We start from the raw sequence: 21,073 nt of genomic DNA, 5'->3' as shown, positions 1-21,073 counted from the left end.
CCCCCCCTGGCCCGGGGAACCGTGCGGCACCTCCCCACCCCAGCTCACCTCTGCTCCGCCTCCTCCCCGAGCACGCCGCCCCCACTCTAATTCTCCTCCCAGGCTTGCGGCGCCAAACAGCTGATTGGCGCTGCAAGCCTGGGAGGCGGGAGAAGTGGAGCGGTGACCGCGCGCTCAGGGAGGAACGCTGTAAAAAAAAAATTGGGGACACCGCTTTTTGCACCCCCAAATCTTGGTGCCCTAGGCAACCGCCTAGTTCGCCTTAATGGTAGCACCGGCCCTGAGTAAGACCTTTGTGTCTATTAACGTGGTGGCTCCCCTTCCCTCACTCCTGCTAACCAGACCTTCATTCTCCCCCTCTCTGCTCTGGCTCTGCGGCTGGTGCCCAGCAGTGGGGTTTTTAGCCTACTTACTCGCTAGGCATGACAGCTTCTCACACCAACTTGCGATTTTAAAACAAACAACAACACTAAAACTCACAGCCAAAGGGGGAGACCCCTTACCCCCAGCACTGTTTTGGGAGAGGTCAAAGCAGCTGCCGAACCAGGGAAGCCTGGCTGAGATGTACAGTCAGTCGAGACTCTGGGTCAGTTGAAGGGTTTCTTATGATCGTTTCCATTAGAAGGATTTCTGTGCTGGTGAAATTTGCCCTCGGAGGCCGGTGGCCTGTGTGCAAGTACAGCGCGGGTGCAGCACCCGGCAGGTACACAGAGCCTGAGCCAAAGTCAGCTGACATCAGCAGGAAGACTCCCCTGGACTTCAGTGGGCTTTGGATGAGACTCATGCTTCCATCAATGTTCCTCAACCTTGACCCGGGAGGTCCCCAGCACCTTCAAGGCTAGCTCAGGGACTCTGACCTCCAAGGGTTGAGAACAAGCAGAAGAAATATCAGCCTCAAAGGCAAGGTGGTCTAAGAAGGTGACAAGCCACTGAAAGCAGGGCCTTAGGGTAAGTCTGCCCTACAGCTGGGGATGTGGTTAGCAGCTTGTGTCTGATGTCCCCACGCTAGCTGTACTCTAGCTAGTGTGCTAGAAATAGAAGTGAGGCTAGCATGATGCAGGCTTCAGCGTGGGTGGCACAAGCGAATACATAACAGGGGGTCAGGGAGGCTTGTGCAGCTGTGCTAGCATCCTTACTTCTCTCTTAGTGAGATAACTAGATTGAAGCCAGGATGGGACCATCTACATAAGCTGCAAAGCAGATTTTTATTATTATTATTTTATGAATGCTCATAGAATTTCCAGCACTTATGTTCATTCCCAGGCAGATCTGTTTGAATGTTTGCCCATTGTTCTGTTTGGATAAAGTAGCAGATTTGGGGACGAGGAAAATGTTCCACTGAAGTCTGATGACTGAAATGGTTTGAAAGCATTTAGAATAGAATCATAGAATCTCAGGGTTGGCAGGGACCTCAGGAGGTCATCTGGTCCCACCCCCTGCTCAAAGCAGGACCAACCCCAACTAAATCATCCCAGCCAGGGCTTTGTCAAGCCGGGCCTAAGGATGGAGATTCCACCACCTCCCTAGGTAACCCATTCCAGTGCTTCACCACCCTCCTAGTGAAATAGTGTTTCCTAATATCCAACCTAGACCTCCCCCACTGCAACTTGAGACCATTGCTCCTTGTTCTGTCATCTGCCACCACTGAGAACAGCCGAGCTCCATCCTCTCTGGAAGCCCCATCTTCGGTAACGATCTATTGCCTTGTTGGTATGCGCACTATAAAATCCTGTGCTCAGCAAGACTCTTTCTGGGACCCGTGTATCAGAAGCCTGCAGGTTTCTGCAGAAATCAAGAAGTATTTACATTTGCAGCACATGGATGTAGGGGTGTGGTTGTGTGTACGTATGCAAATGCACACAAGTGTGTCAGTGTGTGCCTTTGCATGTGTAGTTGTTTGTGTGCACGGGTGTATTCTCTGGAGAAGATTTTCAAAAGCACAAATGGGAACTGAACACATAACTGCCCTTTGTGCTTTTGAAAAATCTATTCTGGGGTGTGTGTGTTGTGTTGTGTTGTGTTTTCACCTCTACCCAAGTGTTTACTTCACAGGGCTGTTGTTTTAAAACATTCTTTATGAGTCAAAACTTATCAACAAACTCTGCAGTGGGCCCAGGAGAGGAGAGCAATCTGCCAGAACCCACACTCCCTGCAAAGCCGTTTGGCATGGAGTTTGCTTTCTCTCCCTGGATCCCATTTTCTAGTCTAAAAGACGTGAAGGTCTGACCCCTTGGTGCTGCAGAGTCATCCATGAGCAGATCAAAGGACTGCTGTTGGAGAGTCAGAAACAACACTGCATCTATGGGGAAGTGAATTTCACCCACAACCCTCTGACAAGAACATCAACACCAAGACCTAGATGGGGCCAAACAAACCATTACATTATTGAACCATCAGCCAAGACGTAAGACTTGGTGGACTAAAATCAAGCATGTGGCATAGAATCACAGAAATGTCGGGCTGGAAGGGACCTCGAGAAGTCATCAAGTGCAGCCCCTGTGCTTAGGTAGGCCCAAGTCAACCTAGCCCATCCCTGACAGGTGTTTGTCCAGCCTGTCCTTAAACCTCCCACGGTGGGGATTCCACAACCTCCCTTGGACGCCCTTTCCAGAGCTTAGCTACGCTTAGGGTTAGAACGTTTTCCTAATAGTGTCCTAATATCTAATCTAAATCTCCCTTGTTGCATATTAAGACCATTACTTCTTGTGCTATCTTCAGTGGACATGGAAAATGATTGATCACCCTCCCATGTTTGAGGACTGTTATCAGGTTCCCCCCTCAGTCTTCTTTTCTCAAGACTGAACATGCCCAGTTTTTTAACCTTTCCTCACAGCTCAGGTTTTCTAAACCTTTTGTCATTTTTGTTGCTCTCCTCTGGACTCTCTCCAATTTCTCCACATCTTTCCTAAGGAGCGGTGGCCAGAATTGGACACAATACTACAGCTGAGGCCTCACCAGCGCCAAGGAGAGCAGGACAATTACTTCCCAGGTCTTACATACGACATTCTTATTAATACAGCCCAGAATGATATTCGCCTTTTTCACAACTGCATCCCACTGGGAACTCACAATCAATTTGTGATCCACTCTAACCCCCCGATCCTTCTCGGCAGTACTGCTGCGTAGCCAGTTATTCTTCATTTTGTAGCTGTGCATTTAATTTTTCCTTCCTAAGTGAAGCACTTTGCATTTGTTTTTATTGAATTTCATCTGGTTGATTTCAGACCAGTTCTCTAATTTGTCCAGGTCATTTTGCATTCTAATCCTGACCTCCAAAGTGCTCGCAACCCCTCCCAATTTAGTGTCATCCACATATTTTATAAGCATGCTCTCCACTGTCCAAGTCATTAATGAAGATATTGAATCATACCGGACCCAGGACTGACCCTGTGGGACCCCACTAGATACACCCTCCCAGTCTGACAGTGAACCATTGATAACTACTCTAAGATCTTTCAACCACTTGTGCACTCTCCTTATAGTAATTTCATCTAGACCACATTTCCCTCATTTGCTTATGAGAATGTCATGTGGGACTGTGTCAAAAGCATTACTAAAATCATGATCTAGCACGTCTACTGCTTTCCCTCTATCACTAGGCCAGTAACCCTGTCAAAGAAGGGAATTAGGTTGGTTTGGTATGATTGTTCTTGACAAATCCAGGCTGGCTATTCCTTATAACCCTTTTATCTTCTAGGTGCTTAAAATTGATTGTTTCATAATCTATTCCTGTATTTTTCCAGGTATCGAAGTTAGGCTGACTGGTCTATAATTCCCCAGGTTTTCTTTGTTCCCCTGTTTAAAGATGGGTACTACGTTTGTCCTTCTCCACTCCCCTGGGACCTCACCCATCCCCCATGAGCTCTCAGAGATAATTGCTAAAGGTTCTGAGAATGCTCCAGCTAGTTCCTTCTGTACCCTAGGATGAATCATGTTGTTAGCCTGCAAAGCAGTGCAAATTGGTTTTTGAGAGTGGATCTTTTAAAGCAGGTGTAAATGCTGCCTCTAATCTACCATCATTTAAGACACCAGTCACTGGCCCTTCCAATATTTCAACAAGAAAGGATCATGTATAGAAAGGGACGATGTACCTGGCTAGTATTTTTCTGCATTCTCTTGGCTCTCCCTGGCATTAGTCAGGCTTAGGGACTAGAGACAGGCTTTTTTTGATTAAATGTTTTTGTTCCTTGGAAAATGCTGATCTGTCAAAATTGTGACTTTCCATAGGAATGTATCAGTTTTGATGAAGCAATCATCAGGAAGGTTTCTCAGGTCCAGGATGGAATGTCTGGTCAAAACCAGAGAGAGAGAGAGACTAGTCAGTTGGTTAGACACTCACGTGTTCCTCCTCCAAGCCAGGCTGAAGAGTCTGTCTCTTTCTTTCTCTCAGGCCCAATGAATATTTACTTATTTTACAAAGTGGAACAGCTCCAACAGCAGACACTGAGGCCTGGTCTACACTACGAGTTTAGGTCGACTTTAGCAGCGTTAAATCGAATTAAGCCTGGACATGTCCACACGATGAAGCCCTTTTTTCCGACTTAAAGGGCCCTTTAAACCGGTTTCTTTACTCTACCTCCGACGAGGTGATTAGCGCTGAAATCGGCCTTTCCGGGTCGGATTTGGGGTAGTGTGGACGGAATTCAACGTTATTGGCCTCCGGGAGCTATCCCACAGTGCTTCATTGTGACCGCTCTGGACAGCACTCTCAACTCAGATGCACTGACCAGGTAGACAGGAAAAGCCCCGCGAACTTTTGAATTTCATTTCCTGTTTGCCCAGCGTGGAGAGCACAGGTGACCACGCAGAGCTCATCAGCACAGGTAACCATGATGGAGTCCCAGGATTGCAAAAGAGCTCCAGCATAGACCGAACGGGAGGTACGGGATCTGCTCGCCATATGGGGAGACGAATCAGTGCTAGCTGAACTCCGTTGCAGTAAACGAAATGGCAAAATATTAGAAAAAGTCTCAAAGGCCATGAAGGACAGAGGCCATAACAGGGACGCACAGCAGTACCGCGTAAAAATTAAGGAGCTAAGGCAAGCCTACCACAAAGCCAGAGAGGCAAATGGAAGGTCCAGGGCAGAGCCGCAGACATGCTGCTTCTACGCGGAGCTGCATGCTAGGGGGTGCAGCCACCACTACCCCAACCCTGTGCTTTGACTCCATCAATGGAGAATCATGCAACATGGAAGCGGGTTTGGGGGACGAGGAAGATGATGATGAAGACAATGAAGATAGCTCACAGCAAGGAAGCGGAGAAACCGGTTTCCCCAACAGCCAGGATATGTTTATCACCCTGGACCTGGAACCAGTAACCCCCGAACTCACCCAAGGCATGCTCCCAGACCCTGAGGGCACACAAGGGACCTCTGGTGAGTGTACCTTTGTAAATATTACACATGGTTTGAAAGCAAGCATGCTTAATGATTAATGATTAATTTGCCCTGGCAATCGCGGCCAGTACAGCTACTGGAAAAGTCTGTTAACGTGTATGGGGATGGAGTGGAAATCCTCCAGGGACATCTCCAGAAAACTCTCCTTGATGTACTCCCAAAGCCTTTGCAAAAGGTTTCTGGGGAGGGCTGGCTTATCCCGTCCGCCATGGTAGGACACTTTACCACACCAGGCCAGTAGCACGGAGTCTGGAATCATTGCATAACAAAGCATGGCAGCGTATGGTGCCGGTGTTTGCTGGCATGCAGACAACATCCATTCCTTATCTCGCTTTGTTATCCTCAGGAGAGTGATATCGTTCACGGTCACCTGGTTGAAATGGGGTGATTTTATTAAGGGGACATTCAGAGGTGCCCGTTCCTGCTCGGCTGAACAGAAATGTTCCCCGCTGTTAGCCACGCAGTGGGGGGGAGGGGTGAAGTGATCATCCCAGAGAATTGGGTGTGTGTGTGGCGGGGGGGTAGTTGGGTTTGTGCTGCATGTTAACCCGGAAACCGCAGCCCCTCCTTTTACATTGCAAACCCATTTTAAATGGCCAACTCAATGGGTGCTTGGTATGGGAAATGAGGGTGCTGCTGTTTGAAACCATTCCCACATGTTATGAAGGTTAAAAAGCCAAAAGACTGTGGCTTACCATGGCTGCCTGCAAGCCGAATTCTGTTGCCTGGCACTGCGTGAGTGATCTCTCACACCAAACCGGCAGGCCCTCAATATAAGAGGAAAAATGCGACCTTGTAACGAAAGCACATGTGCTGTGTAATGTGAACAGCAAAATTTAACGTGAAAGAGTGTACCCATTGTTCTCTAAAATGTGTCTTTTTTAACCACCTCTCCCTTCTCCTCCACCAGATGCAAATGTTTCTCCTTCGCAGAGGCTAGTGAAGATTGAAGAAAACAGCGGACTTGGGATGATATGTTCTCGGAGCTCCAGATGTCCTCCCACGCTGACAGAGCACAGCAGAATGCGTGGAGGCAGTCAATGTCAGAGTGCAGAAAAGCACAATATGAACGAGAGGAGAGGTGGCGGGCTGAATTGCGGGCTGAAGAGAGCAAGTGGCAGGCTGAAGAGGATAGGTGGCGTCAGCTTGCTGACAGAAGGCAAGAGTCGATGCTCCGGCTACTGGAGCATCAAACTGATATGCTCCAGCGTATGGTTGAGCTGCAGGAAAGGCAGCAGGAGCAGAGACCGCTGCTACAGCCCCTGTGTAACCAACAGCCCTCCTCCCCAAGTTCCATAGCCTCCTCACCCAGACGCCCAAGAACACGGTGGGGGGGCCTCCGGCCACCCAGCCACTCCACCCCAGATGATTGCCCAAGCAGCAGAAGGCTGGCCTTCAATAAGAGTTAAAGTTTTAAAGTTTTAAAGTGCAGTGTGTCCTTGTCCTTCCCTCCTCCCTCACCCCACCCGGCGCTTCCCTCCTCCCCCACCCCTCCCGGGCTACCTTGGCAGTTATCCCCCTAGTTGTGTGATGAATTAATAAAGAATGCATGAATGTGAAGTAACAATGACTTTATTGCCTCTGCAAGCGGTGCTCGAAGGGGGGAGGGGAGGGTGGTTAGCTTACAGGGAAGTAGAGTGAACCGGGGGGTGGGGGGGAGGGTTCATCAAGGAGAAACAAACAGAAGTTTCACACCGTAGCCTGGCCAGTCACAAAACTGGTTTTCAAAGCTTCTCTGATGCGCACCACGCCCTGCTGTACTCTTCTAACCGCCCTGGTGTCTGGCTGCACGTAATCAGCGGCCAGGCGATTTACCTCAACCTCCCACCCCACCATAAATGTCTCCCCCTTACTCTCACAGATATTGTGGAGCGCACAGCAAGCAGCAATAACAATTGGAATATTGGTTTTGCTGAGGTCTATCCAAGTCAGTAAACTGCGCCAGCGCGCTTTTAAACGTCCAAATGCACATTCTACCACCATTCTGCACTTGCTCAGCCTATAGTTGAACAGGTCCTGACTACTGTCCAGGCTACCTGTGTATGGCTTCATGAGCCATGGCATTAAGGGGTAGGCTGGGTCCCCAAGGATAACTATAGGCATTTCAACATCCCCAACGGTTATTTTCTGGTCCGGGAAGAAAGTCCCTTCCTCCAGCTTTTGAAACAGACCAGAGTTCCTGAAGACACGAGCATCATGTACCTTTCCCGGCCATCCCACGTTGATGTTAGTTAAACGTCCCTTGTGATCCACCAGGGCTTGCAGCAGCATTGAAAAGTACCCCTTGCGGTTTATGTACTCGGTGGCTTGGTGCTCCGGTGACAAGATAGGGATACGGGTTCCGTCTATCGCCCCACCACAGTTTGGGAATCCCATTGCAGCAAAGCAATTCACTATGACCTGCACGTTTCCCAGAGTCACTACCCTTGATATCAGCAGGTCTTTGATTGCATTGGCTACTTGGATCACAGCAGCCCCCACAGTAGATTTGCCCACTCCAAATTGATTCCCGACTGACCGGTAGCTGTCTGGCATTGCAAGCTTCCACAGGGCTATCGCCACTCACTTCTCAACTGTGAGGGCTGCTCTCGTCCTGGTATTCTGGTGCTTCAGGGCAGGGGAAAGCAAGTCACAAAGTTCCATGAAAGTGCCCTTATGCATGCGAAAGTTTCGCAGCCACTGGGAATCATCCCACACCTGCAACACGATGCGGTCCCACCAGTCTGTGCTTGTTTCCCGGGCTCAGAATCGGCGTTCCACGGCATGAACCTGCCCCAGTAACACCATGATTTTCACATTGCTGGGGCCCGTACTTAGTGAGAGGTCTATGTCCGTGTCAATTTTTTCATCCCTCTCGTCGCCGCGCTGCAATCGCCTCCTCGCCTGGTTTTGCTTTGGCATGTTCTGGCTCTGCATATACTCCAGGACAAAGTGCGTGGTGTTCATAGTGCTCATAATTGCTGCGGTGATCTGAGCGGGCTCCATGATCCCAGTGCTATGGCGTCTGGGTTGAAAAAAGGCGCAAAACTATTGTCTGATGGAGGGAGGGAGGGTCGAGTGACAACATGACTTACAGGGAATTAAAATCAACAAAGGTGGCTGTGCATCAGGGAGAAACACAAACAACTGTCACACAGAATAGCCCCCCCCCCCCAAAGATTGAACTCAAACCCTGGGTTTAGCAGGCCGTTGATTTCACGGAGGGAGGGGGAAGCAAATGAATACAGAACAAATCTGGTCCATCTATCTTTTACATCTTAGGCTGGCAGCAGATGGTGCAGCATGACTGAGAGCCATTGGCATCTTCTGGGTGCTTGGCAGAAAATGCTGCATTATGACTGCTAGCCATCATCGTCAAGACGGTGCAATAGGACTGCCGGCAGGACTGAGTATCCAGGAGACAAAACATGTCTGCACAGGTGCCTCTGACTGAACTCACTGAGGAGTACGACAATGATGGATACCAATTGTAATACACCATCTACTGCCAAAAGGCAAGGAGCTGCTGCTGTATAGCAATGCAGCCCCACGTCTGCCAGCACCCAGATAGCCGATGACGGCTACCAGTCATACTGCATCGTCTACTGCCAAAAGGCAATTAGCTGCTGCTGTGTAGCAATGCAGTACCACGTCTGCCGGCACCCAGATGACATATGGTGACGGTGAGCTGAGCTGAGCGGGCTCCATGCTTGCCGTGATACGTCGTCTGCACAGGTAACCCAGGTAAAAAGGCGCAAATCGATTGTCTGCCGTTGCTCTGATGGAGGGGGAGGGGCCTGACGACATGTACCCAGAACCCCCTGCGACACTGTTTTTGCATCATCAGGCATTGGGATCTCAACCCAGAATTCCAATGGGCGGCGGAGACTGCGGGAACTGTGGGATAGCTACCCACAGTGCAACGCTCCGGAAGTCGACGCTAGCCTCGGTACTGTGGACGTGGTCCGCCGACTTAATGCACTTAGAGCATTTTATGTGGGGACACACACAATCGACTGTATAAAACTGATTTCTATAAAACCGGCTTCTATAAATTCGACCTAATTTCGTAGTGTAGACATACCCTGAGAGACAGCCTCTCCACAACAGCCAAAACCCCAGTATTTTGGGCATTTATTTGGGATGCAAGAGACCCAGGTTTAAGTCATCTCAGGACCCATATGTAAATCCATGATAGAGATCATCTCGAATAGAGGGATTGCCAATCAATCAATCAATCATCAAGACACCCCGGTTCAAGTCCATGCTCTGATGTGAAACAGGGACATTTTTGAAATCTCAAAAAATGTCATGGGCTAGGAAAACTGTCCTCTATTAGTAAGTGGAGCAGACAGATAGAAAGAGCATATTCCTTGGCATGGCAGATTGTCTTCATGGCTGTGTCTGAAAGCCCTTCATCTTTGAGAGAAAGAACAAGAGTGCCAGAAGCTTATCACATGGGCTGTTTTGGACTTTAAAGCCAGAAGGTTAGTTTTGCTCTGCTTGGTGTTAATGAGCTCAAGAAGCTTTGCTTAAAAGAAAAGTGCTTTGCCCCAGAAAATGTCACTGCTTTGACACCATTACTGCCCGTCACCCCAGGGGTGGCTGCTTTTCAGTGAGTGCTGTTTGTAAAACAGAGATGAAACCTGATGTCTAATCGCTAAGGGGCTGATACTGCAGCCCTCCCTGTTGAGTAGTGCCTTCCTCCATGAGTAAACCCATCCATTTGGATCAACTGTTTGTGGTGGCAGGTACTGCTTAATATGAGGATGGGCAACATAGCTGATTCCTCAACTACATTATCACCTACACATGGCCAGCTAACTAGTGAGATGGTTGGTCAGTCAATTTGTCTGAAAGGGCAGGTAAGGCAGGAGGAAGGATTTTCAAACAGACCTGAAGGTAGTGATGAATGTGGGGCCAATTACACTGTACTTATTGCCATGGTCTTTGAGGCCTACAAGATCATGCCTACTGGGATGGGCAGTTACACAAGCAACGGTGACTAGTTATTCTGGAAACCTTCAGAGATTATTAATGGGCAGCTCAGTCCTATAATCTCTATGGCTCCTGGACGTATATGAAGGTGGTTATGGAGCCATGCAGTAGTTGCTATGGCAGCTGTGCACCAAAAGGATGATGAATCAGATGTGACAGGCTCTCCATGAAACACTTGACATCATGTTCAGAAAGCTTGTCAAGGTGAAGAACGCAAGTACTTAGGTTGCAGAGTAATTTGCCTTCTTTTTTCTGCAAGATCAGACATGGTGTGGTCAATATAGTCCTATAGATCAATAGACTAGCCAATGTTATCCTATAGATCAATTTGTCCGGTGGGATTTTGACACCTGAACTCTGTAAGGTTCTTCACGCTGCTAATTCTGTCTTCAGAACCATTTTAGCCCCGAATCTGAATGAATGTAGTCATCAAAGTTGTGCTTTATGATTTCACTCATCTAGTTTTTCTCATCCAGAATGGGCCTTGAACACACCCAAAGTATTTGAAAATTGGATCAAGCTGTCTGGTTGCTTGTTCTGTGCATGCTAATTGCTGATATGATCCTCATTGTCCTCTTAAAAGGTGTGCAGGACTGTGGAGTGTGTGTGTATGGGCAAATAACTTTACATGCTGCCCAGAATGTGTGCTGAACTCTTAGGATGTGATTTTCCAGAGCAAGATGAGTTGTAAAGTGAGTTAATTTCAGATCCACCTAGCAAAGGGTTAATGATAGGAACAGTAATACATGTGACTTTGCAGCATGTATGCAAGTGTGTGTGTGTAGGTGAATGCCTGCGTGTGTGTATATACCATTTGGTACAGGAATTTGATACGGCAATCATTCAGCACATCCCCGTTTGGCAGGCAAATTTAGGATTTGTTCATTCATATCCACAACAACCACCTTTCCCTACTGTTTGGAACCAAACACATAGTGAACGTTGGATTAAATCAGTAATGTTAAAAATCTCCGTGGATGACAGCATTTCCCATTAACTCCACATGGACTGCAGTTCTCTTTTAGTCTCTGAAGCTGAAGTAGGATGGAACAAAGTACTGTCCAGGACTACTCCACTGGGGGATTGATTACAAGGTCATCAGGACAAATAGGAAGTGCAGGAGAAAGAATTTGGTTGAATGGTATGAATTACATGGAGAAGAGTGACTTTAAATACATGAAAAGAAAGGTGATCTGAGAAGCTGCGGCCGCTGGCTTAATGTGCTAGTACCCAGCCTGAGAAGAACATGTACTTACAATTTATTTTCCTAGAGACATATTGGGTGGGATTTTAAAAAATGTGTAAATGTGTTAGGCACATAATTCCCATTGATTTCCAGTGTGGATTGGGTACCCAACTCTGAAGAATCCCTCTCTTCTATTGTTATTTAGATGTTAGGTTGCAAACGCTATAGGGCAAGGAATTTTTTTTCCAGTTAAGCAACATACACACTTTGGTGCTGCAGAACATACACTGGTGGGTCTAGATGGAGAGGGCAAAGGGCATTCACTATTCCACCAGCCTCTGTTGCTCTCCTGGCCACCCCCAACCTACGCTTCCCTTTTAGCTACAGAAGAAGTGATGGAAACCCTATTGCTCCAGACACTTGGAACTAGACTGGACAAAGCACTGGAAAAATGCTTCAGGAAACCAGTGCACCAGACCATGGGAGGGATGGGCCAGATGGGACCTAGTAGAGCGTTTCCATCTCTAACAAACGCCTGCCTGTGGGCATAGGCAGAACTCAGACCCGTGGAGTCCCAGTCACATGCCCACAGCCTGGCCGAGTGGGAGAGGGCTCCTACCTGAGAGCTGTTTGCTGGGAAGGCAGTTAAGTAAGGGACGTCCATGATCTTCATGTCGTACATGTTCCCGTTGTAGATGACCGAAGGTCTGTAGATGTCACGGGACCCAGTGGGGCTGTATGTGTCTGTGAAGTCGTTGTACAGGAACTGGCGGATGATGGCGGTTTTCCCCACCGTTGGGGCTCCAAGAACAGCCACTTTCAACGTTTCCACCATGATCCACATGCAGTACCTCGGACAGCTCCCCCGCCCGGACCAGGGAGCCAGGTGAGGCTGCAGCAGGGGTAGGGGTTAGATCAGGACCATGGGCACTTTCCTGCAGGCTGCTTAGGGCTCTGCCAGCCAGCAGCCAAAGTTCTGCCCAAGTGCCCGAGCCCGGCTGGCCGCTCCTCGGACATCTGCGGCCGTTCGGTGCCAGCAGCTGATCCGCCAGGCCCCGCGGCTCTGACTTGCTACCGGCAGGAGAAGGCCCTTCGGGGCTGAACCGAAGCCAAGCTGGAAAGGTCGGCGCGGTGCTCGGGCACGCAACTAACGGCAAATCGGAGTGACTCTCATTGCACGCTGCAGCGAGTGACCCAGCGTGTAATGACACTGACCAGGAGGGGAAGGGGAAGTCTCCGCTCAGTGTCACAGTAGATCCCACTGGAGGAGCAGTGACTCTAACTCCCCAGTCAGCTCCCAATGCCGCCCGCGGGGATCCTGGCAGATCGGAGTCCCCCCAAGGAAAACAGCAAACCCCAGGAAAATGATTCCACAACGCCCGGGCTCTGCTGGGGGATGTGTCCGGTGCAGGAGGCCCCCAGCCATCTGCCCCAGGGCCGGTAGTTTTGCAGTTCCTACCCCAGCGGTGCAAAGCGATCCTGGCGCTCTCTGCATGCCCCTGGCCGCTCCTGCTGGACTGGAGTTTGCTCAGGGCATGTGCCCGTCGGCTACCCCCTTAGAGGAGCATCAGCTCAGCCAGGGAAGGCCCAGTTCCCCCGAGGCCGGGCTGACCCCCGGAGCCACGGCCGCAGGACAGGGATGTCACCAAGCCAGCGCTCGGCATAGTGCATTACACCCGCGTCCTCATGCGCGCTCGGCACTTCCAGCGCCGTGGACTCAGCCGCTCTCCGGCGCGCCCTGGCAGCGAGCTCCGAGCCCTCTGCCTGCAGCCCCGCTCAGCCCTCCTCCTTCCTGGGCTCAGTAGCGCAGCTCCCCAGGCCGGTGGCTCGCTCCCTCCCAGCGCTGCTGCCCGGATCGGGGGCATGCTGCGGAATACGGCCGCCCACTGCGCTCCAGCCCGAGGCCAAACGCACAAGGGGGCTGGGGGTGGGAGCCCGTTCCCGGCGAGGGGGAAGGGATCCGAGGAGCCGGGAGACAGCTGGAGATCGGTGCTCTAACGCCAGGGAAATCTAGGGGCCGGGGCTGGGCCAGCGGAGGGAAGCCGAAGCACCAGCTGAATTGTGATGCAAAGCTCTGCTGGGGCGACTTCAGTCCCAGCCCTATTGGTGCCTTCGCCTCCCCACCCACCCCGTCTGCGGCCGCAGGGCTCCCTCCTCAGAGAGGCCAAGAGGCTGCGACCCCACAGCGCCTTTGGCTCGCGATCCAAGCAGGCTGAGGCAGGGAGGGAAACTTGCAAAAAGCCCAGGCTGCGTTGACAAGCCCAGCGGGACTGGGGCAGCAGGGCAGGGATATGACTCCCCCCTTCCATTAGACCCCCGCTTACAAGGTGCACTTGGCAAAGGGACAGGCCAGGAGGAAGCTGATAAAATTATGTTACTAGCATCACTGGTCTCCTATTCTCTCTCCAGGGCTCAGGCCCAGCCCATCACCGCGGCAGGGGAGCCCATTACATACCCAGGTGAACCCAGCCACTGGGGCTTGTCAGAGCTGAGAAGACAAGGTTACATTGTTCAGACATGGCTGCCTACCAGTTGGAGCCCTGCTCCTGCCAATACCCATGCTTACCTGTATGCACCTGCATAGACCCCTTGGGCTCAAGGTAAGGCTGGGGGTAGGCCAGCTGCTAGCGCATCCCAAAGCCCCTAGGCCTCACAGAAAATGCAGAGCTGGGTGCTGGGATTGTTAAAATAGATGGTAAGTTGATAAGAATGGGTTTAGACATGATGAAATGCTTGGCATATACTGCATGTACTGATCTCACTTAGAGTCACTGTAGCTCACAGTCTAAAGACATAGTGAATAGTTGCATCATAAACCTCTGTTGTTGTGTAACTCACCCAGAAAGAAGCATTACTGAATGTAAAGTACTCATCCTACACACAAGAAGTCCATCGAAACCAAATGAGCCCTTGTGAAACACCAAAGGCCAAAGCCCCCCCCACTCCCCTCATGAAGAGGAGGCTGGCGGAACAAGTGTTGCACCTGGGCGAACACTGAGGGAAGGGAATAGAAAGGCTTGATGGGAAAGAACTTGACTTGGGGTAAGTGACAGCGAGTAACCAGACTCTTGTGATTTTTGGTGCAAGGCACCATCTACCTCAAAGGCAGTCTTGGCTAGGTGGCTAGACAGGCCACAGGGGACTATCTGCGTCTCCAAGGAGGTCACACTGGGTACTTGGCTGGTGAAATCTTAGTTCACACAGCCAGTTTGGGCCCTGGTTCTTAACACTCTGCCCTGAAGTGGTGAGCCCCTCCAGACAGTGTCCCAGTGAGCTGAGCAGAGGGGGCGAGTGGGGGCAGGTCAAGTTCTAGGTAAGCACTTCCCTACAGACGAAATCCTGATCGGCAGCAGTGCTGAGCACCCAACAGTGCCCAGAGCCGGCCGGTGCTGGCTGTTCAGGCCCTTTGAAAATCAGGCCATTAATTTAGGGGCCTAACTCGAGATTGAGGAACGTGACTTTAAGCATCCTGGTCTGAAATTTGAGTACAGCCCATGTCCACACGCTTACGAACAATAGGCCTAGTGTCACAAACACTTGCTTAACTTAATGCAGCTGAAGTAGTCAATGATTGCTATGTGGAAACCGCAGCAGGCTCACAGCCTAGAGTGAGAGAGGACAAACTGCACTGAGAGGCCCAGGCATTTAAAAACCTAGATCTGACCTTAGTGAAAACAGTGGATTTTGAGGCTATAGTTGAAAAAAGAGCCCTGTTTAAGAAACATCAGTGTTTGAGAAAGCTGAACTGTATATATTATTTTGAGAGCTTCATTAGAATGCTAATATTTTGCAGTTTGCAACAGCTGTTCCATTAGAACTCATGACAGATCCCAACACACAGTGTATGCTGAAGTAGTGTAAATGCAATTTGTAAAGAGTGCTCATTAGCTTCAGCCTCTGCCTTATGAAATGATTTAATTATGGTGACTATAAAAAGAAATGAGTCTTTCAGTGAACCCCCCCAGCATCAAGCCCAAACAGGAGCCTAGGTAGTTGTTAAAGATAATCCTATTTAACTAAATGAATAAAAAAAACCTGTTGTTCTTTGAGAGGTGTTGCTCTATCCATTCCAATTAGGTGTGTGCGCGCACCGCATGCACAGTTGTCGGAAAGTTTTCCCCTAGCAGCATCCGTCAGGTCGGCTGTGGAGCCCCCTGTAGTGGCACCTTCATGGCACTCAATATATGATCCTGCCGACCCGGCGCCTCCTCTGTTCCTTCTCAGTCTGGCGTGCCGGGTCATGGAAGTGCAGGCAGCCACAGGGCTGAGGAAACTCAGGCATCCCCTTGTTGCAGTGGTTGGGTATTGCTGGAGGCCTTGAATGATGTCCATGATGGCTTGGAAGCAGGGCTCTGGCAAAAGTGCTCTTGCCTGAACTGAGTCTAACACCGCCCCGATGAATTCTATTCTTTGGGTTGGTTCCAAGGTCGACTTCCTCAAGTTGAGGAGGAGACCCAGTCACTCGAATGTGGATCTGACTAATCGGATTTGAGACTCCACCTGCATCCTGGTGTGGCCCCTGAGATGGGGTATACCTGCACAGGCCTCCAATGGAGGAAAGCAGCCACAACCGACATGCACTTGGTGAACACTCGGGGGGCTGTTAAGAGGCCAGATGGAAGGAAAGTGAATTGGTAATGCTTGTGGGTGGACCCCGAAGTGTAGGAATTGCTGGTGTACAGGTGGAATCGCTATATGGATGTACGTGTCTTTCATGTTGAGGGTAGTGTTCCAGGCTCCCGGATCCAGGGAGGGAATAATGGTGCCCAGGGAGACCATGAACTTGTTGAGTCCTCACAGATCTAGAATGGATCTGAGACCCCCGCCTTGGCCTTGGGGATTAGGAAGTCTCAGGCGTAGAATCCCTTGCCTCTTCGCTCCTGAGGAACCTCCTCCACTGCTCCCATGGTGAAGAGTGCCTGCACCTCCTGGATAAGGAGTTGCTCATGAGAAGGGTCCCTGAAGAGGAATAGGGAAGGGGGGTAGAAGGGAGGGTAGGAGCAGAACTGGAGAGAATATCCCACTTCCACCATACGGAGGACCCAGTGGTCTGAAGTTATTTGGGACCAGGCATGGTAGAAGTGGGACAGACGATTCAAAAAAAAGAGGGGGAAGGATCTGGAAGTCAGGCTGGTGCGCCATCCTCAGGCGCCCTTTCAAAAGGCCGCCTTGGAACCCAACGATGGTTTAGTTGGGCCCTGTCCCTGCCTGGATGGGGGGTTGGAAGGCTTTCATCTGCCACTCCTGCCCCATCTCCTATAAAAGTCCTGCCTTAGCCAAGGAGAATAGGAGCGCTGCTGCTGCTGCAGCTGGAAATGTTTGCATTGGGTTGTCGGGGTGTGCATACCTAAGGATTTCATGGTAGTCGTTGAGTCCCTTAGGCTATGCAATGGAGAGTCAGTCTGCTCCACAAACAGGTCTGCCCCATCAAAAGGCAGGTCCTGCATGGTCTGTTGAACCTCAGGCAGGAGTCCCGAGACCTGCAGCCGTGAGCTACGCCTCATGGCGATACCAGAGGACAAGGTGCGCACTGCAGAGTCCACAGCATCCAGTGAGGCCTGTAAAGAGGTCCATGACACTGCCTTGCCCTCCTTCACTATCGCTCCAAACTCCTCCCTGGACTCAGTTGGCACCAGCTCCTTAAACTTGAGCATCGAGTTCCAGGGGTTGAAGCTGCACCTACTCGGAATTGTCCGCTGGTTGGCAATCCTTAGTTGCAACCCCACTGTAGAATAATTTGCACCCAAATAAATCCAGGTGCTTGGTATCCTTGGACTTAGGCACTGGGGCTTGCTGTCCCTCCCTCTCCTCGTTTACTGCAGTCACCACCAACTAGCAAGGCTGCGGGTGCGTGAAGAGGTATTTGTACCCCTTAGATGGGATGAAATCGTTCCTCTCCACACCCTTTCTGGTGGGAGGCATGGAGGCCGGGGTCTACCAAATGGTCTTAGCATTGGCTTGATGAGGGGTAGAGCCATCCTCGATGGATCTTCTGGGGCCAGGATGTCGACCATTAGGTCCTCCGACTCCACCACCTCCTCGGCCTGCAAGCCCATATTTGCTCCACCCTGCGGAGGTCGTTCTGGTGGGCGCAGCTGTCTATGGGGGGTGGTCCCGAGACAAAGGTGCCTGCAACCGCCTCATCCAGGGAGGAAGATGAGGAGGCTAATGGGGGAACAGGGGCCTCCTGTCCTGTCTCACTGACTGGGCCAGCCACACCTGGATCAGGATCAGGAATTGGGGTTGGTTCCAGGGGAGGGCAAGGAAACGGCACCTCCTCAGCACCCCTAGGGGTGGGGCGACTGGCACCTGTGGTTCAGATGTTGATAATACAATAGTAACTCTGTATCTAGCAAAAGGTAGGATGCAAAACAACTGCTGTAGAGCAGAGACTGGAAAAGAACAGAGGAAGCTTCTCTTTGGTGCGCTGGGTGTCAGATTAAGATGTTAAATAGACAGTTCCACTCATACAGGCTCCTGGCCAAAATAAATACTGTAAATGTCTATATAAAAATGAGACGCTTAAAAGAAAAAACTTGATGAGCTAAAATGTCTCACTGGCCAAGGGCCTTACTATGACAGACTATACAAAAACACGGTGGGATGACAAAAATCAGTGGAAGACTGATGTCTAGCTAGAGCTATCCCAGACAGACAGATCAAAGAGGTGGGGGAGCAGCGCTGTACCTAAAGGATTCCATAGGGTCTGGGGCTAAAATGGAATTCCAAGAGCAAGTAGCTAAGGTGTAAACACAAACAGATGATACTTTATATCAGAGAGGAAACCTGCAAAAGAATCAGTGGTCTGCTGGATCACCGGGCTTAAAGGGAGCAATTAGAAGACAAAGACATTGCTGTTTGCATCAGTCTTCACCCCCCGATAAAGCTGGGGAGATTTCTAACCTGGACTTACTCTTTTCTGGTAATAAATATGACTTACTCTTGAGAATGAGGCATCAGAAAAAGAAGGGCTGGAACAGATTGATACATTAAAAAGCACGTCTGCTGGACCATCCAAGACTTCTGAAAGAGCTCAACTATGAAGAGTCTAAGATCCCTCATTAATAACAGCTCCTGGAGCAGAGGATTGGAGGGTAGCAAATGCTATATTCTGTTTAAAAAAGGTTCTAGGGGTGACCTTGGAATTACAGACTAGTAAGCACAGACCATAGATCTGAGACAGTGTGGCAATTCCTACCTGGCTCAGTTTTTCCACTCTCTCGTCCCTGTTATCTGGCTTGTTTCTATTGACTGCACAGGGCCCATCTCCCCAAGTATGTCTCTGCTTCAAGCTGTGGCTGAGATTCCCAGCTTGAGGAGATGCACTCGAATTAGCTGTGAGCAAGCCAGTGTGCTACAAGGATCATAGCCCAGCAGGAGGAGTGGCTGGCCTCCCTAGGTATGATCCAGGCCAAGACCCCAGGCAGGGCCAGCTCTGGCTTTTTGGCCACCCCAAGTAAATAAAACAAAAGCAAAAAAAAAAAACCACAAAAAACACGGGGCGGCCAGAACCACAAAGCAAAAAAAACCTCCCCTCCCCCCCCGCACCGAAAAAAACCAGTGATCTGTGCGCCGGAGCGCGGGTGCAGGGGGACCAGCTAGCGGGGGGGAGGAAGTGAGTGGGAGAGAGAGAGAAGGGGGTTGGCCAGGGCTACAGCGGGGCGCTGCCACGCGGCCCCTCCCGCTGCGCGCTGCCTGCCGCCTGCCGGGAGAGCTCCGCGCCGCTCCGGTCGGCTGGGAGGGAAGGACGTGGGCTGCCCTGCCGGGCTTGCTGCAGGGCGCTCCCGTCCTCCGCGCCGCCGCCACCTACAGGAGCAAAAAAAAAAAAAGCGGCCGTGCCGCCCTAGGATTGGGCGGAATGCTGCCCCGTTCAATCTGCCGCCCCAAGCACCAGCTTGCTCGGCTGGTGCCTGGAGCCGGCCTTGACCCCAGGCATGTCCGTGGGGCAGCTAGTCCCTCCCGTTGCCATGGCTACACTATCTGTAATGTGCTAGCTCGTCTCCTGGAGCTGGGGATTACGTGCTGCTCGAAGTGTAGACGACACCTTGTGGTTCTGTCCAGCGTTCAGCACAACAGAGCTCTGATCTAAGCTGGATCCTTTAGCAGCCATATAGCACTTATGAAGCCCCCCAATTTCTCAAATACAGGGTGATGGCCTGGATCCATCCCTGGTGTAAAAATGTGATGCACAGAGATGAAGGTTTTACAGGGAAATACAGAGGTGCACTGGAAGGCTGAAGGAGTGAGCTCTGGTTTTAGACACACACTACGGACCACTAAGGGAAGGGCTGCAGTGATGACATGAATGGAGATGTGATGAGGTTTCTAACACAGCAGGGTCTCACCATTTTTCTTGAGTTACCAGCAGGTGTTTTCTGGCAAACAAAGTTAGGCAGCTATTCTCCAGGGCAGGAGACACATGGGCCAAGTGACAGCCAGGTAACATTCTGCTGAGTGGGTCTAGTACTGAGGGGAACGTTTTCAGAAGTGTCTGACTTAGGAGTCCAAGGCCAGCTTTACATTACAAACTTTTGCTGGCATAGCTGTGTTGTGTGGAACCTCCTCCTCCCCCCGCTGACATAGTTGGGCTGGCAAAACCCTCCACGTAGATGCAGCTTACACCAGCAAAGAACTCCTGCTGGCAGTACAAGCTGCACCTTGGGTAGGGGGCCTAGCCAAGAGAGCCTGGTAGTGTAGACTAGCCAGATTTGCATGTGTATTTAGGCACTCAGTGGGACCTACAAAAGTGCCCAGCTGCATCTTGAAGTGCCTAAAGACCTTTGACAAGCTGATCCTAGGTCACCTTTGTAAATGAAACTTGATTGCATTTGTAAAAATGTTAGCCTAGGACTTGGTCCCTTTCACCTCATGTACTGAGAACTCACCCAGATTTGGATGCACAAGGACTGCAGGATTAGCTCCCTGGACAATTGTCTTCATATCCTCTCTGCCAACACCTGCCAAGGAAGAATGCAATCCATCTCAGATTGCACGGAGGGTAGATACTGCACAGCTTTGTGCCTTCTTTGGAATCCATGAGCCAGTCAATTTAGATGGGGATAAGGCCCTGTGACAGGATTTAACTACCTCACATAAATGTGCTCAGACTCTGGTACCAGAGTATTTATGGGTTATTTCCCCACTGGAGACTGCAGCTATAGCTGGTCAGTTCATTTAAAATTACCTGGCGAGGCCAAGCTTCTAAATCCTGCACCACCTATGAGCTGGAATTGCTGGAGTCATTCCCCCACTGCCTGCACTTGGTTGTTTGGTCTCAGGAGGGCTCCGTCTTTCATCATCCCTTTTGGTGAGAATGGCTGGTAGGTTAAGATGAGCTGAACCTGTAATCACAGCTGAGCATCACCTGCTATTTCAGAGTGAATGGGTTGTATGTTTCTGCATTGACACTAGGATGACTGCACATGATTTTTTTAAACAACTAACAAAATCATCCAAAGCCCAAGGTTTGGTGGTGATGGGGGACTTCAACTATCCAAATATATGTTGGGAAA

At 50.4% G+C, this 21,073-nt stretch overlaps 1 protein-coding gene across 2 annotated transcripts in view; it reads right to left on the bottom strand.

Moving 5' to 3' along the window:
- Positions 1-12,396, bottom strand: part of RASL10A (RAS like family 10 member A) — a 24,883-nt gene extending 12,487 nt beyond the window's left edge. The window contains exons 1-2 of one of the 2 annotated variants that reach the window (XM_026661178.1): positions 12,220-12,396; positions 6,285-6,293 (exon numbers count right to left, since the gene is read on the bottom strand). In XM_026661178.1, the coding sequence (XP_026516963.1) occupies positions 6,285-6,293; positions 12,220-12,396 (186 nt within the window). Of the gene's footprint in view, positions 1-6,284; positions 6,294-12,180 lie in introns of both variants that reach the window. The other variant, XM_026661179.1, reaches the window with a different exon arrangement.
- Positions 12,397-21,073: the final 8,677 nt, after the last annotated feature.

The sequence above is a fragment of the Terrapene carolina genome, unplaced genomic scaffold (genome assembly GCF_002925995.2).
Source record: "Terrapene carolina triunguis isolate 2854851 unplaced genomic scaffold, T_m_triunguis-2.0 Scaffold951, whole genome shotgun sequence".
Classification (NCBI taxonomy): domain Eukaryota; kingdom Metazoa; phylum Chordata; order Testudines; family Emydidae; genus Terrapene; species Terrapene triunguis.
The sequence above is the reverse complement of the archived record's forward strand: the minus strand, read 5'-3'. Positions and strand labels throughout refer to the sequence as shown.